Here is a 14,937-nt window from a genome sequence, read left to right as displayed (position 1 = left end):
TATATCAAACTGCGAAAGCCACGGTGTTAATCAAATTCTAATCAATTTATTAATTTTAAAGTAGATGTGTGTCCATAGGACACAGATGCCCCCACAATTTGGCTATGTCACAAAGATTCCAAATACATCTGAACTGTACTCGTTACAAAAGATTCATAATGGATGGAAATTCTGAAAATATCTAAAGAAGAATCATGGAAGCCTTCATTTTACATTTTATTTATTTTACTTGCAAAATGAAAAAGTAGGGATAATAGGGCTATTTTTGAAAAAAGTAGGGTTAAGAAAAAAAAGGAGGGGAAAGTAGGGACCAGTAGGAAGCCTGCGTACCACGAAGAGTGACATCACTTAAACAAGAGATGTGTTTGTCAGAAACACTGCACCGCTTTGAAGCCATATATTTGATCTTGAAGGATGACCTTGACCTTTCACCACTCAAAATGTGCAGCCCCATGAGATACACATGCATGCCAAATATCAAGTTACTATCTTCAATATTGCAAAAATTATGACCAAGGTTAAAGTTTTTGGGACAGAATGACAGACACATTCAATGACAGACAGACAGGCCGAAAGCAATATACCCTTGATCATTCAACCCGGGGCATAAAACAATTACATTATAACAAACACACAGCTAATTACAAAGTGTTTATTATTCAAGTAAATGGTAAAAACACTTCAAACTGAAGAGATACAATACTGAGTTACATGGTGAAGATAAACAAATATAAAATGTTTGTTATTGGTAATTATGCTAGATTCAAAACAATTGATTTCAAATTAACAAGGGCTGTTTGTAAAACATGCATGCCCCCCATATGGGCTGTCAGTTGTAGTGGGAGCCATTGTGTGAATACGTTTTTTGTAACTGTGACCTTGACCTTTGACCTAAAAATCGATAGGGGTCATCTGCCAGTCATGATCAATGTACCTATTAAGTTTCATGATCATAGGCCTAATTATTCTTGAGTTATCATCAGGAAACCATTTTACTGTTTTGAGTCACTGTGACCTTGACCTTTGACCTAGTGACCTGAAAAGTAATAGGGGTCATCTACCAGTCATGATCAATGTACCTATGAAGTTTCATGATCCTAGGCGTAAGCATTCTTGAGTTATCATCCGGAAACCATTTTACTATTTCGAGTCACTGTGACCTTGACCTTTGACCTAGTGACCTGAAAATCAATAGGGGTCATCTACCAGTCATGATCAATGTACCTATGAAGTTTCATGATCCAAGGCCAAAGCATTCTTGAGTTATCATCGGGAAACCATTTTACTATTTCGAGTCACTGTGACCTTGACCTTTGACCTAGTGACCTAAAAATCAATAGAGGTCATCTGCCAGTCATGATCAATATACCTATGAAGTTTCACGATTTTAGGCCCAAGTGTTCTTGAGCTATCATCCGGAAACCATCTGGTGGACGGACCGACCCACCGACATGTGCAAAACAATATACCCCCTCTTCTTCAAGGGGGCATAATAAATCAAGAAATTGGTTTATGGAATTTTGCCTCGAAGTTAATGAGAAGAAAAATTATATTAATTTTAAGCAAATATGAGTTTGATTAAAACTGCTCATAAATTGAGACAAATGTTTTCTGACAATAAAAAAAATGGATTTTTATACATGACAATTCAGCTACCATTTTATTATTAAACAGAAAAAGGCAAATGCAAACAACATATGTGTCTTGTATCACTGCTAGCAAGATCTGATTTTACTTCTATAAATAGGACAACTTGAAAACCTCAAAATTATCTACACTGATAAGCCTTCTGTAACAAAGGGGAAAATACAAAAAAGGTAAATAAATATAACACAGACAATAATATCACAGAAAATAAATGAAACAAAATAATGCCATAACTACAACACTCACTTTTTCAAACTGAAATTTATTCGAAACACTTATTTCAAATACTAATTTAGATAAAACAAAGGTTTGATTAACATGTACACTGTAGGTACATATTCTTGAATGAACTTAATGCACACATGTATTTGTACATTAGTGTAAACTTTGTTGTGGGAACAACACTTCTACTTACTAGCTTAGTCAACTTTATAGGCAGTGCTCTGGCAAAACTGGGCTTAATGCATGAGCGTAAAGTCATACCAGATTACCATGTGCAGTCCACACAGGCTAATCAGGGCAACACTTTAGGTTTTTGTGTAATTTTTTGTTTGAAGCAAGTCTCTGCTAAACAAAAATTGATTTAAGAGCAAAAATGTTCATCCCTAATTAGCCTGTATGAACTGCACAGGCTAATCTGGGACGACACTACGCACATGCATAAAGGCAAGTTTTCACAGAATGCAAGTAAAATATTTCTACAATTATTATTTGAAAGAGCAATAGTTTGAAAGGTAAATATGAAAACTGACCAAAAAAGTAACAAATAAATGCACAACTTTTATTTGATGCCCACTTGCTTAGTATCTAAACCACGCATTTCAATGTAAATTTTAATCCGCTAAGCTACCAATATAGTGTATATAATATCTGATCATATATTTTTTCAACAAAAGCATTTAATTGACTCATGGCACATGTCATAATGCTCCACAAAACCTCAGAATCTTGTAAAATAATAACAAATTAAAAACACAGTTGCTATGGCAAGATAATTACATAAATAAATCAGACAAGAACATAACATAAACATTAAACTTATTCCCACATGAAGGCTAAACAATACCTTTCTATTTCACTGTAGCGAAATATTTCATTGTCTTGTATGACACTAGATAACAATGATCAATTAAAATCTCTGAACAGTACTTCCACATGTTCTTTCTGATATTTTCCATATGATTGAACGCAAAAAACAGGAATGTGTTCAAAATGTAAAAAAAAATCCACAAGAAACAAATCGCAAAACACATGGAATAATTTATAATGGTTTCGTGTGTTTGCCCCATAATGAGAACAACAAAACCTAACAACAAAACATGAACACAATATTATAGCACATCAAGAATTAGTGTAAAGCAATTCATTGAGATATTACAAGATGTTTTGTAACACTTCATTGAGATAAATACAAGTTGTTTTGTAACACTTCAATGAGATAAATACAAGATGTTTTGTAACACTTCATTGAGATAAATACAAGTTGTTTTGTAACACTTCATTGAGATAAATACGAGATGTTTTGTAACACTTCATTGAGATAAATACAAGTTGTTTTGTAACACTTCATTGATATAAATACAAGATGTTTCGTAACACTTCATTGAGATAAATACAAGTTGTTTTGTGATTACCCCATTATTTTGAGAATTAAACAAAGTGTCAACATTTATTTTCATGTTCTTTATTTTATTGTTCTTTTCAAAAAAGAATTCATTTACTCCATCAATTTTTTTTCCAAACAAATTATCATGAAATTTGGATTAAAACTGGAACAAATAAACTGAAAAATTTATGTTATATTAGCCAAAAATACAGACTAACGTGGCACAAAACAAACAAAAATAAACAACAAAATACTGGAATTTAATGTATGTGTACAGTTTGAAAGTTATTTGGTCTGCCACATATGGAATAGTCTGAAGTAAATAAGTGATCAATTATAAATCACAATTCTTTAAATATGATTGGAATGATATTAAAACGATCACTATGGTAAAAACGGAATGCGTTTGATATAGTTCCAAATAAATATGGAATAACAAATAATTTTTTAGAACCCAAAACATCTATTACAAAATCATGATTCAGTATACCATGGAACTAATGTACAGAAAAAAATACTTGTAAAGATAAAACAGATCAAAAGCTCAACATATCAAAACACTGAACGTATATTTTGGTATGCTTAAAATGTTCTGAGATTATACATAAAATAACTGTGGAAAATCTATAAGTAGGGTGGTGTTTTAACAATATCTTGCAATAAGGTTGGAAGAGAAATTGGTCATGGGAAATAAATTGTATGAACGAATAATAGCTACAGTGTGATAGTGGATTTCACGCAACTTACACATCATTGCCTTTCCAGAGTGCAACACTATTTCCAGAACAAAACAGTATTTTACAGAAAATGGCACTTAACATATGCTTGCAAAGAAAAAACAATCACATATGACAAAATTATTAAACATGATTATGTTAAAAAAAAGCTGCAACTATACTTATAAACAATTGTGGTAAATTGGCAATAAGGGTGTGTTATATAAGGGCTTTGATATAAGGTGGCAGAAAAAAAGCAGATTAAAAAAAACATGTTTGTTGGAAAAGCTGTGTTTATGAATATAAAGGTAAATGGGCACACACATGCATATATACAATATACATGAACTATGACACTGAAAGACAGTATTTGATTTTAACTCTATACATGATGCACAAACAGGCTTTCATAGCATAAATCACTATCATTCAGGTGCCTAGCATTACCAGTATTATCGGTGTCTGTAATAAATATATCTACTACACATGAGCTGTGTCATTCGATAATGGGTCTTATGCCATATGCGGCCAGAATTGCTCCAGACCAGGCTGGGCATTTGCATAGTCTGGCAAGGGGTTACCCTGTCTGTTAATGGGACCATGAAACCTTGCTTGACTTTATGTACAGCAGAGCTCCTGACCAGAATGCAGGATTGTGCAGGCTGGTCTGGAGACAAGTCGCACATGGCATAAGACCCATTTTCGCATGATGCAGCATATATATATATAACATTGTGCAAATGGAAACATAGAGTATCATACATTTATGAGTATACACAATTGATTAAGGACCATATCAAGCTGTGAGGCTGTTTAATGAATAAAACCAATACAAATTCTTCAAGGGCTTTTTTCTCCAAAGACCAGATGATGGATGATAAAACTAATTTAACAATGTACAGTAAACATGATGATACAATGATGTTTGGTCCGTATCAACAATTATAATGTCCACATACACTTATACCTGTAATATCCCTGTTATATTACATAAATTCTTAATCAAAGCGCACAGCAAGTCAATAAGTACGTAAATGCTATCTGTATAAATAAATCCATTCACTAGTTTTTACTCCAGCTCAATCAATTTGCATGTACACATGGTTGTAAAATCTCTTCGTATAATTAATTTATTGACTAGAAGTAAAAATGAATTCAGCATATAACCACACCACAATTTTGTTCTGTTCTCTCCATACTCCATATTTACTACCAGTTCACCCCATACTATTCTTATGGGCACATATGGTCACATTGTCAAATTACAAATACTGCATCATAAACCATAACAACTCACCATTCAGTAATAGTTACACACTGCAATTTAATACTTTTTAAACGTTCTTAAACATAATGTCCAAAAACTAAACATATAAAGGTAAAACAATTTTTTCAATCAACTAAAAAATAAATAAAAAGTTTCTTATAAAATTATTTACCTGAGCCATGCTCTGTGAAAACGTTTTTTAATGAATGTGCATACAATGTCATCCCATATTAGCCTGTGCAATCCGCATAGGCTAATCAGGGATGACACTTTCTGCCTTCACTGGATTTTTGTCAAGAAGAGTCTTCCTTCGAACAAAACAATACAATAAAAGCAGAAAAAGTCGTCCCTGATTTTTCTGAGCTGACTGCACGCTATTCTGGAACGACACTTTACGCACATGCATTAAACCCCTTTCACAGAGCGAGGTTCAACTACTTCGTGATAGAAACAACGTTTCCACGAGATTCCTATTCTGTTCACGTCATGACGCTCATGTCAGCATCACCAGGTTCAGCAAACAGAGGTCGACAGTCAAGAACCACCGATAGATCGAGCACAATTTTACACAAGGTCGCGTGCTCAAGGATTTCTTCGGTTGGGAGAGTGGGGTGTGACATCGGATAGAAGCTAGGACCCTAAAACATTAAAATTTGGTTAATGTAAGAAATAATGATCTGTTTATTGTTGTTTATCAGTCAATGATCAACTAGTTTGATTAGGAATGCTTTGTTATTAAACCATCTGGGTGTTGGTTTGATTTTTCAAATTACCACACTGAACAAAAAAGAGTTGTTAATTGACTTATTTATTATTTACCCTTTCCCACTTTAAAGCAAAGTGAAAATGGCTATGTGCAAACAGCATAAAACCAGAACAGCCTGCTAGAAAATTATGTTGAATAATAACTGAATATATTATAGACACATTTTGAAAAAAAAATCAAAGCATTTCCCCACCAAAAAATTGACAGATTAAACCAACAATGAACTATAATATCTCAAATTTCACTAAACAGACATGACGACAAAGTTGGCACGCTACAAAGTTTTCTACTGACCTTGAAGCCTCTGTGCAGAATGAGGACAATGTAGCAGAAGACAAATCTGAGCATGAGCAGACGAAGAAAGTCGTCCCCGATAAGCTGCATATAGGCATGGTCTGTAATCAGATACATGGGCAATTCAGCCTTGCTCAGAGAAAATGGGACTTAATGCATGTGGCTAGAGTTGTCTAACATTAGCCTTTGCAATCTGCACAGGCAAATAGGGACGACACTTTCCCCCTGAACTGGGAGCATCTCTATAAGAATAGACTTCCTTTAAACAAAACAAGAGATGTGTTCGTCAGAAACACAATGCCCCCTATTGTGCCGCTTAGAAATTTTTTATTTTTTGTTACCTTTGACCTTGAAGGATGACCTTGACCTTGAACTTCCACCACTCAAAATATGCAGCTTCATGAGAACGCTGTTTTGAATTTTATTTTTTTCTTGACCTTTGACCTTGAAGGATGACCTTGACCTTGAACTTCCACCACTCAAAATGTGCAGCTTCATGAGATACACATGCATGCCAAATATCAAGTTTCTATCTTCAATAATGCAAATGTTATGGCCAACGTTAAAGTTTTTTTTTCGGATGGACGGACAGACTGACATACACACTTACTGCTATATGCCACCCTACCGGGGGCATAAAAAAATATACAAGTGGAAAGTGTTGTCGCGGAATAGTCTGTGAAGACTTCACAGGCTAATATAGGATGACACTTTATGCACATGCGTTGAGCCTTATTTTCCCAGAGCGTGTCTCAATTCTTGAATTAATATTATTTATGTAGTGTAGATTCATTCAATTTAATTCACATGAAATTTCCTGGATTTGTGTGTGGTTAAGGGGCTTTACAAATAATATTGGTTCCAAAGTATTTGAGCTATGTTACTTAATATTCAAACATTAAGTCTAAACCAAAGCCAAGCCCAGCAAAGAAAGCAAGAAATGTGTCACAAAGCCATCACACATGTTTGGACAAAAACAAATATACTACTAATTCTACAATGGAAAAAAAAAACAAAGGGCCATAATTCAGCAAAAATCTGGGAGCAGTCCAAAGTCCAATCTTTGCCATCATATACATCATATACACAGGGAGGTGATTCAACTGTGATAGTTTGAGTAAGGTCTGTCCAGTAGTTAAAGAGGAGTTCAAAACAGAAGCTTGGGGACATACGGACGGACGGACATACAGATAGACGGACAAGATCAATAATAAATACCTCCTACTATGTGGGATTGCAAAAACAGTTGAAGAGTGTAATCAAATACTGATAATGGAGAACCCAATGTGGAAATTAAACCCAGGAAATCCCTCTAGCAAGACAGATGACATATCCATCACATCTTTGACACTCCATAATTAAACCATATTCAAGATCATTAAAATACCTCAAAAGAAAGACTTAATTCTAATGTGTATGAAGAACAAAAAAGTACTATATAAAATAATCCATGAATATAAACATTAACATCTGCATTTTGCAATTCAAAGTTTTTACCAAATTCATTTCAACAACTCATACCTATTTTTAATTTCAAATACCCACAATATTGTACGAAAAAAGGGTCTGGATCTAACCGCCTACCTATAGATCTAGACCTGACAAACAGCTTGCTGGCCTCTGCCATGAACTTGTCCACTTGACTCTGACACTTGTCCCACAGCGTGATGGGGATATCAATGATGTTACATACATGACAGAATGCCATCAAGGGGCAGTGGAGGAACAGCGTGAACAGGTTACCCTTTTGACGCATGTCTGAAACACATTTTTGTATCAATTTTTTCCCTTTTGACAAATGTCTGAAACACATTTTTGTATCAATTTGTTCCCTTTTGACAAATGTCTGAAACACATTTTTGTATCAATGTTACCCTTTTGACGCATGTTTTAAACACATTTTCATACTGAGTTTACCCTTTGAACACATGTTTGACAAACATTTTCATACCAATTTTACACTTTGGACTCGTGTCTGAAACACATTCTTGTACTGATGTACATGTTGGCTTACAAATTTAGTATAAGACAATATTGCCCGGCAAAAAACCATGATTTGATAATTATAAATAGTGTCGTTTCCATACATGCAACAGCTTCTGACGCCTCTAGATTAAATTGAGTAAGTACACTGTGTTTGTAGCAAGTGTTTTATTTCAATAGATATAACATTCCCTGCAAGTGTTTTGGAACATAAAATAATTCAAGTATTTCTGACTAACCAGTCTGCTTTAAGTGAAATAAATGCCATTTTCCATTTTAACATGCTGTGAAACATTTCAGGAGGACAGGGGCTTTCACCCTTCCTCCTCAACACTTTAAATGGCTACATGCAACCAGCATACAACCAGAACAGGCTGCAAGTTACTTGCATTCTGTTCAGGTTTTTCCCTGGTTAATTCTCATCAGTACATTAGGGTTGGAATTGAAGCCTTTTAAAATTCAACCTAGTAAGTGTCTGAAATTTGATGTGATTTTTAAGAGACTAAAAACACGTCAAAATGCACATCTGAGTGGTACATGTAAAGGATTTATGTAACGCTAGGGCTAAGGCTATACATTACCTTGCATGGTGGTGGAAAGGGGTTTTAATGGAAGGGCATGTCTGAGGCTACAAATTACCTTGCATGGTGCTTGAAAGGGGGTTTAATGGAAGGGCATGTATAAGGCTACACACTATCTTGCATGGTGGTGGAAAGGGGGTTAAATGGAAGGGAATGTCTAAGGCCACATACTACCTTGCATGGTGGTAGAAAGGGGGTTTAATGGAAGGGCAAGTCTGAGGCTTCATACTACCTTGCATGGTGGTGGAGAAGGGGTTTACTGGAAGGGCATGTCTAAGGCTACATACTACCTTGCATGGTTGTGGGGAGAAGGTTTAATATAAGGGCATGTCTAAGGCTACACACTACCTTGCATGGTGGTGGGGACCTGTTCAGGTGATAGCAGGCACACCACAGGCTGACCAAAAAGGTTCGGGAAGTTCTGAAATAATAGAGTAATTATTGATATTTCATTAAATGAAATCATTACTTTATTTTGAACATTGTAATTCTGTCAGTGTTAATGATAATTATCATTTAATGCATTGATTTACGAGTCACCAAAACACTGCAACAGTGAAACAGTAGAAATGAGCGCTTACTTTCAATGTCATTTTTACACCATTTACATCAGCTTCTATCAATCTCAAGTAGCTAATAGGAATTTAAATAAATAAGCTGTATCACCGTACAAACCAAATTCTTATATATTGCTTGAGTTCAAGGAAATGTAACCAGACACCCCTACACAAAACCAAGAAAATGAGCAAGTCAAATTAAAAATTTACCAGTGCAAATGTTGGGGGCATGAACAAATTTTTATAAGCAGAACCACAGGAATGTGTACAATACAATATAAATAAAACATGCTCATGAAATACAGTGATTAATGCATGTGCATAAAGTGTCATCACAGATAAACCTGTGCAGACTCCATAGGCTTATCAGGGATGACACTTTCTGCCTTAACTGGATATTCCTTAAGAAGAGAAAATCAAAAAGTGTCCTCCCTGATTAGCCTGTGCGGACTACGAAGGCTTATCTAGGACAACACTTTTCGCACATGCATTAAGCCCAGTTTTCCCAGAATGCGGCTCATATAATATAATATTGTTCTCTACCTGGAAGGCTGAGCTGTTGTCACTGTCCACAATGAGGAAGAGAGGTTTCCTGGTGTAGGGATAGAGGTCACCCGGATGGAGGCTGAAACAGGCAGGTAGGCATCTGTATCAATGATAAAACAGGCAGGGAGGCATGTGTATCAATGATTGTTTAGGGCTTACTCCACAATTTGCCAAATTAGCAAATGGCAACAAATGACCAATTTGGCTAATGTAAATTCTTTTTGGCTATAATTTGCTCTTAATTAAAACCTATCAAATAGCAGCAAAAAAAGCAAAGGACAAGCTGAAACAATAAGTTATCTGTGAGAACATAAGCCCCAGAAAGCAGATGTTCAAAAATCCACTTCTCCACATTCCAGAGGTGAAGAAATGGGAACTCTTCAGAGGCCAGGTTTGACACACAGATTCTTTACCCCAAATCTTGCCTTATATCAGCCTCAGCCCATCACTCAACAACTACAACCAGTGACGTTTTTGACAACCCACTATTACACTTCTCGGAGGGGCAGCAAGGGAAACCATGAGGTTCATCACCCTGATATTTCCCCAACAATTTGTCAAAAAATTATATTTTCAGCGTACCACTTTACTGTAGGAAGTAAGAATGTGCCACTGTTCACCATCCCGTTGTTCAACTTCCAAGAGGAGGTAAGAAAAGGAAACCGACTAGTAATTCACTAGAGGTCGGGTTATGCACCCTTTTTATTTCCACCTTAATCTTTCCCCCACCACCACCCACCTTCAGGGCATAACATTAACTGTAGTCATATTGTCCAAATAAATCTGGAAAATAAATACAGGGCACTTGTCAAACAGGACTTTGAGCCTTGCTCTGGGAAAACAAGGATATCAGTAAAACTGATGGATGCTTCCCAATGATGCTTTGTCAATATATGGGTTGTGTGGAAAAGAAAGTGTGACCTTGAGAAAATCTATTATTAGCCTCGTTGACCTTGACCCAATGGACCTCAAACTTTATCAAAAAGTAGAGGTCCATGCAAGGTACTTACATGCCAAATATGTAAGAGATCGGTAAAATATTGAAGGCGCTATGAGAAACTGTAACAAAAGTGTGACAGAAAATCTATTATTAGGCTCGTGGCCTTGACCCCAGTGACCTCAAACCTCATCAAAAGGTGGAGGTCCATGCAAGGTACCTAAATGCCAAATATGTAAGGGATCAATAAAATATTGAAGGCGCTATGAGAAACTGTAACAAAAATGTGACGGAAGGAAGTACGGAAGTACGGAAGGACAAACTGGCAACTATATGCTCCCCATATATATATGGGGATAATAAAAAAGGCTTATTGCATATATATATATAAAGTCTGTCAGTGCATGCTTATCAGGAACGACACTTGCCCTTTTATGGTATTTTGTGTTTAACTAGGCTAATCTCGGACAACACTTTACATATGTGCATTAAGCCCTGTTTTCCTAGAGCTAGGCTCATATAAGTTAATAGGGAGCCATGCCCAGCCCCACCCAACACTTACCAATGCATCTCCTTGAGGGTACCGGGTCTCTTTGGTTTGTTGTTGGTGGTCTCCCCCTCCTTGCGACTGTTTGTCACCACCCCACCGAGGTCGTATGCAGCTGAAATACACAGAATGTTACAGATCCTAAAAAAATGCCAGAAAAAATGTCGGAAACAAGAGGGCCATGGGCCCTGAGGACTCATCTGAGACCCTATGGACTAAAACTATTCTGACAATGTGGAGTTAAAAATAATAAATGAAAATATAAATATAAATACATAAATAATTATTTTTTCGTCCATTTTTATTTTTGAACTCGACCGAGATATTATTAGAATAAATGACAGATGTTCATGAAGATTTGACCAAAAACGTGACTTCTAAAGTACAAATATGTTGTTCTTTTAATTTGACTTAGTTACCTAATTTATGAGCTCAAATGACACAGTTTCAATCTCAGCCGATATTTGGTTAGGACTTATGTTCTGACAAAGTTTCATGAAGATTGGCCGATAAAAGTTGCTAATATAGTGCAACAAGTTTTCACTATATATCCATACAAGGAAACTTCCCGCAGCCATGTTTTTCAACCAACCAGAAGAATTTTGGAACTCGACCCAGAAATCATGAGAATAAGTGTTCTGACTAAGTTTCATTTAGATTGCACTAAAAACGTGAACTTCAAGAGTGTTGACAAGGTTTCCCTTTAGCCATATAAGGAACAAGAGCTGTCTCCATAGGATGACATAATGCCACAGATAAACGATTTGAAAGAAGTTATAACCATTTTTCGAAACCTAAATGCATTTTTCGAAACCTTAACATGGACCCTAAGTTCAAGATCAAGGTCAAAGGGGTCAAAATTTGTGTGTGTATGGAAAGGCCTTGTCCATATACACATGCATACTAAATATGAATGTTACATCTGAAGGGACATAGAAGTTATGAGCGTTTTTCCAAACCTAAATGCAAAGTGTGACTGACAGATGGACGGACAGTGCGATCACTATATGCCCTCCTTTGGGTTCATACAAATTTCCTGTCCCCTGGTGTCCATGTTTTTCGACGAACCATAACCAATTTTGAACTCAGCCAAGCTATCAATAGATTAAAATTTATCTTCTGACCAAGTTTTAATAATATTGGACAATAAATGTGTCTTCTATAGAGTGTCATCAAGGTTCTACTAAAGCCATAAACGGAAATCTGCCCTCCCCCAGGTGGCCATGGTTTTCAACCCGACTGGAACAATTTTAGAAATCAGCCCAGATATATAAGAACATATGTTCGGACCAAGTTTCATGAAGATTTGACTTAAACTGTGCCTTCTAGAGTGTAAATTATGGTTTGAATACAGTAATAAAAGGAAAATCAGCTCACCCCCTGGCCAGGGTTTTTCTCAGCATTTCTGGAAGATAGCCCATGGCTTTGAAATTGGGAATTTTATCGGCATTTTCAAGAAATTGGGAAAATAAATTGGATTTTTTTTTTTAACTACATGAAAGAGTTCAACACCTTTTATCACACAACTCCACAAACACCATCATGATCTACAGTTTTCTACATAATAAACTCACACAAAGTCTTCAGTAACAAACTTATTTCCCTAGTTTCAACATGTTGAATATCAGTCAGCACTTTGCTTTCGGAAATCAACAATGACGATGCAAAAGAGTCACTTATTATTAAATCACTATCATTGACAATGGAAGGAGTTTCAATGGGAGGACTTGTACTTGTTGACAATGTTTTTTTATTTAATGATGCTTGCTTAAAAGAAATCAACAGTTTTTGTTTGGCACATTTTTGCTAAGAAATCTTTTTCAAGTAATATTTCGATTGTGTGACATATTTGTTTTTCATTCAGCAGAATCTCAAATCACTTAAATTTCATCACAACTGTAATAAGCGCCTGAACAACACAGAGAATATCGGGCACATGAATAATGTCAACGTTATCAAAATCGCGGTATAGTCTAAAAACTGTATGAGACTGGATTGGGACTACGCTGTGTTCATAATCCAAACAGCCGATGTCATTAGGTTTTTTTTCCCAATTGGGAATTTTTTAGCAAATTTTGGGAAACAAGGGCTGTTTGTGTAAAACATGCATTCCCCCCATATAGGCTGTCAGTTGTAGTGGCAGCCATTGTGTGAATATGTTTTTTGTCACTGTGACTTTGACCTTTGACCTAGAGACCTGAAAATCAATAGGGGTCATTTGCCAGTCATGATCAATGTACCTATGAAGTTTCATGATCCTAGGCGTAAGCATTCTTGAGTTATCATCCAGAAACCATTTTACCTATTTCGAGTCAATGTGACCTTGACCTTTTCACCAAGTGACCTGAAAATCAATAGGGGTCATCTGCCAGTCATGATCAATGTACCTTTGAAGTTTCATCTGGAAACCATCTGGTGGAACGAACCGACCAACATGTGCAAACAATATACCCCCTCTTTTTTAAAAGGGGGCATAAAAAGTAGACTTTTTGCGATTGGGAATATAGCCGAATTTTGGCTATAAAATCGGGCAAAAAAAAAAACTGCTGGCAGCCATGTTTTTTAACAGAAGGGACCATTTTCAAACTCATCCAAGAGATTATTAGAACAAATCTTCGGACTAAATTTCATGATGTTTGGGCAACAATTGGAATTCTGTTAACAAGGTTTTACTAAAGCCATAAAAGGAAAACTACCATGCTCCTTGGTGGCCATGGTTTTCAACCAACAGAACCATGTTCGAACTTGTTGAAGATATCATTGGGACAAATGTTTTGACCTTTTTCATGAAAATTGAAGAATAAATGTGTCTTCAAGGGTGTTAACAAGGTTTTTGCTTTAGCCATATATGAAACATGATGCTCAACGAAAACCAATCCAGAGTCCCCAGGACAGACCTTTTTTGCATGACTGGGAATGACACAATAAAACATTTAAATTCACTCGTCCATTGGTTGTTGTTGTATGTTAAATTAAACAGTGTCTGATGCAGGCAAATCACATTAGCTGCTTTGCTCATGTTCAATTGGTAAACCCCCAACCCATTATTCTCTGTTACACTACCGGTAAAATTCACCTCGTCCATTGGTTGAATTGTTAAATTCAAATAATGTTTGATGCAGGTAAATCCCATAACCTGCTTTGCACATGTTTAATTGGTAAACCCCCAACCCATTATTCTCTGTACACTACCGGTAAATTCACTTGTCCATTGGTTGTAATTGTTAAATTCAAATAATGTTTGATGCAGGTAAATCCCATAACCTGCTTTGCACATGTTAATTGGTAAACCCCCAACCCATTATTATCTGTACACTCTTATTTACTCATCCATTGGTTGTTGTTAAATTCAAACAGGCCAATCGCTTTACATGTACCTGCTTTGCACTTGTTCAATTGGTAAACCCCATCCAATTATTCTTCTGTACACTCTATTTTGGAAAAATTGCGTACTGTTGTGATTATGAATTCCTTTAACACATTATTTGTC

The 14,937-nt window shown here is 35.9% G+C and overlaps 1 protein-coding gene across 1 annotated transcript; it reads right to left on the bottom strand.

The window, feature by feature from the left end:
- Nucleotides 1-638: 638 nt before the first annotated feature.
- On the bottom strand, nucleotides 639-14,162 carry LOC127840026 (protein SCAI-like). The gene is made up of 7 exons (XM_052368414.1): nucleotides 14,144-14,162; nucleotides 11,463-11,562; nucleotides 9,961-10,042; nucleotides 9,209-9,281; nucleotides 7,881-8,054; nucleotides 6,297-6,397; nucleotides 639-5,874 (listed from the first exon to the last, which is right to left on the bottom strand). The coding sequence occupies exons 1-7, from the start codon at nucleotides 14,160-14,162 to the stop codon at nucleotides 5,716-5,718; spliced, it is 708 nt and encodes a 235-aa protein (XP_052224374.1). The 3' UTR covers nucleotides 639-5,715.
- Nucleotides 14,163-14,937: the final 775 nt, after the last annotated feature.

This window comes from Dreissena polymorpha, chromosome 7 (genome assembly GCF_020536995.1).
Source record: "Dreissena polymorpha isolate Duluth1 chromosome 7, UMN_Dpol_1.0, whole genome shotgun sequence".
NCBI lineage: Eukaryota > Metazoa > Mollusca > Bivalvia > Myida > Dreissenidae > Dreissena > Dreissena polymorpha.
Note: the sequence above shows the minus strand (reverse complement) of the source record. Positions and strands in the feature narration are given on the sequence as shown.

Bases quoted from the DNA above. Each gene is read 5' to 3' on its own strand.
- LOC127840026 (XM_052368414.1), bottom strand. The intron at 10,043-11,462 runs GTAAGTGTTGGG...TGCCTGTTTCAG, and splicing joins ACCCTCAAGGAGATGCATTG to CCTCCATCCGGGTGACCTCT. The intron at 8,055-9,208 runs GTAGTGTGTAGC...AATGTGTTTCAG, and splicing joins GGTCCCCACCACCATGCAAG to ACATGCGTCAAAAGGGTAAC.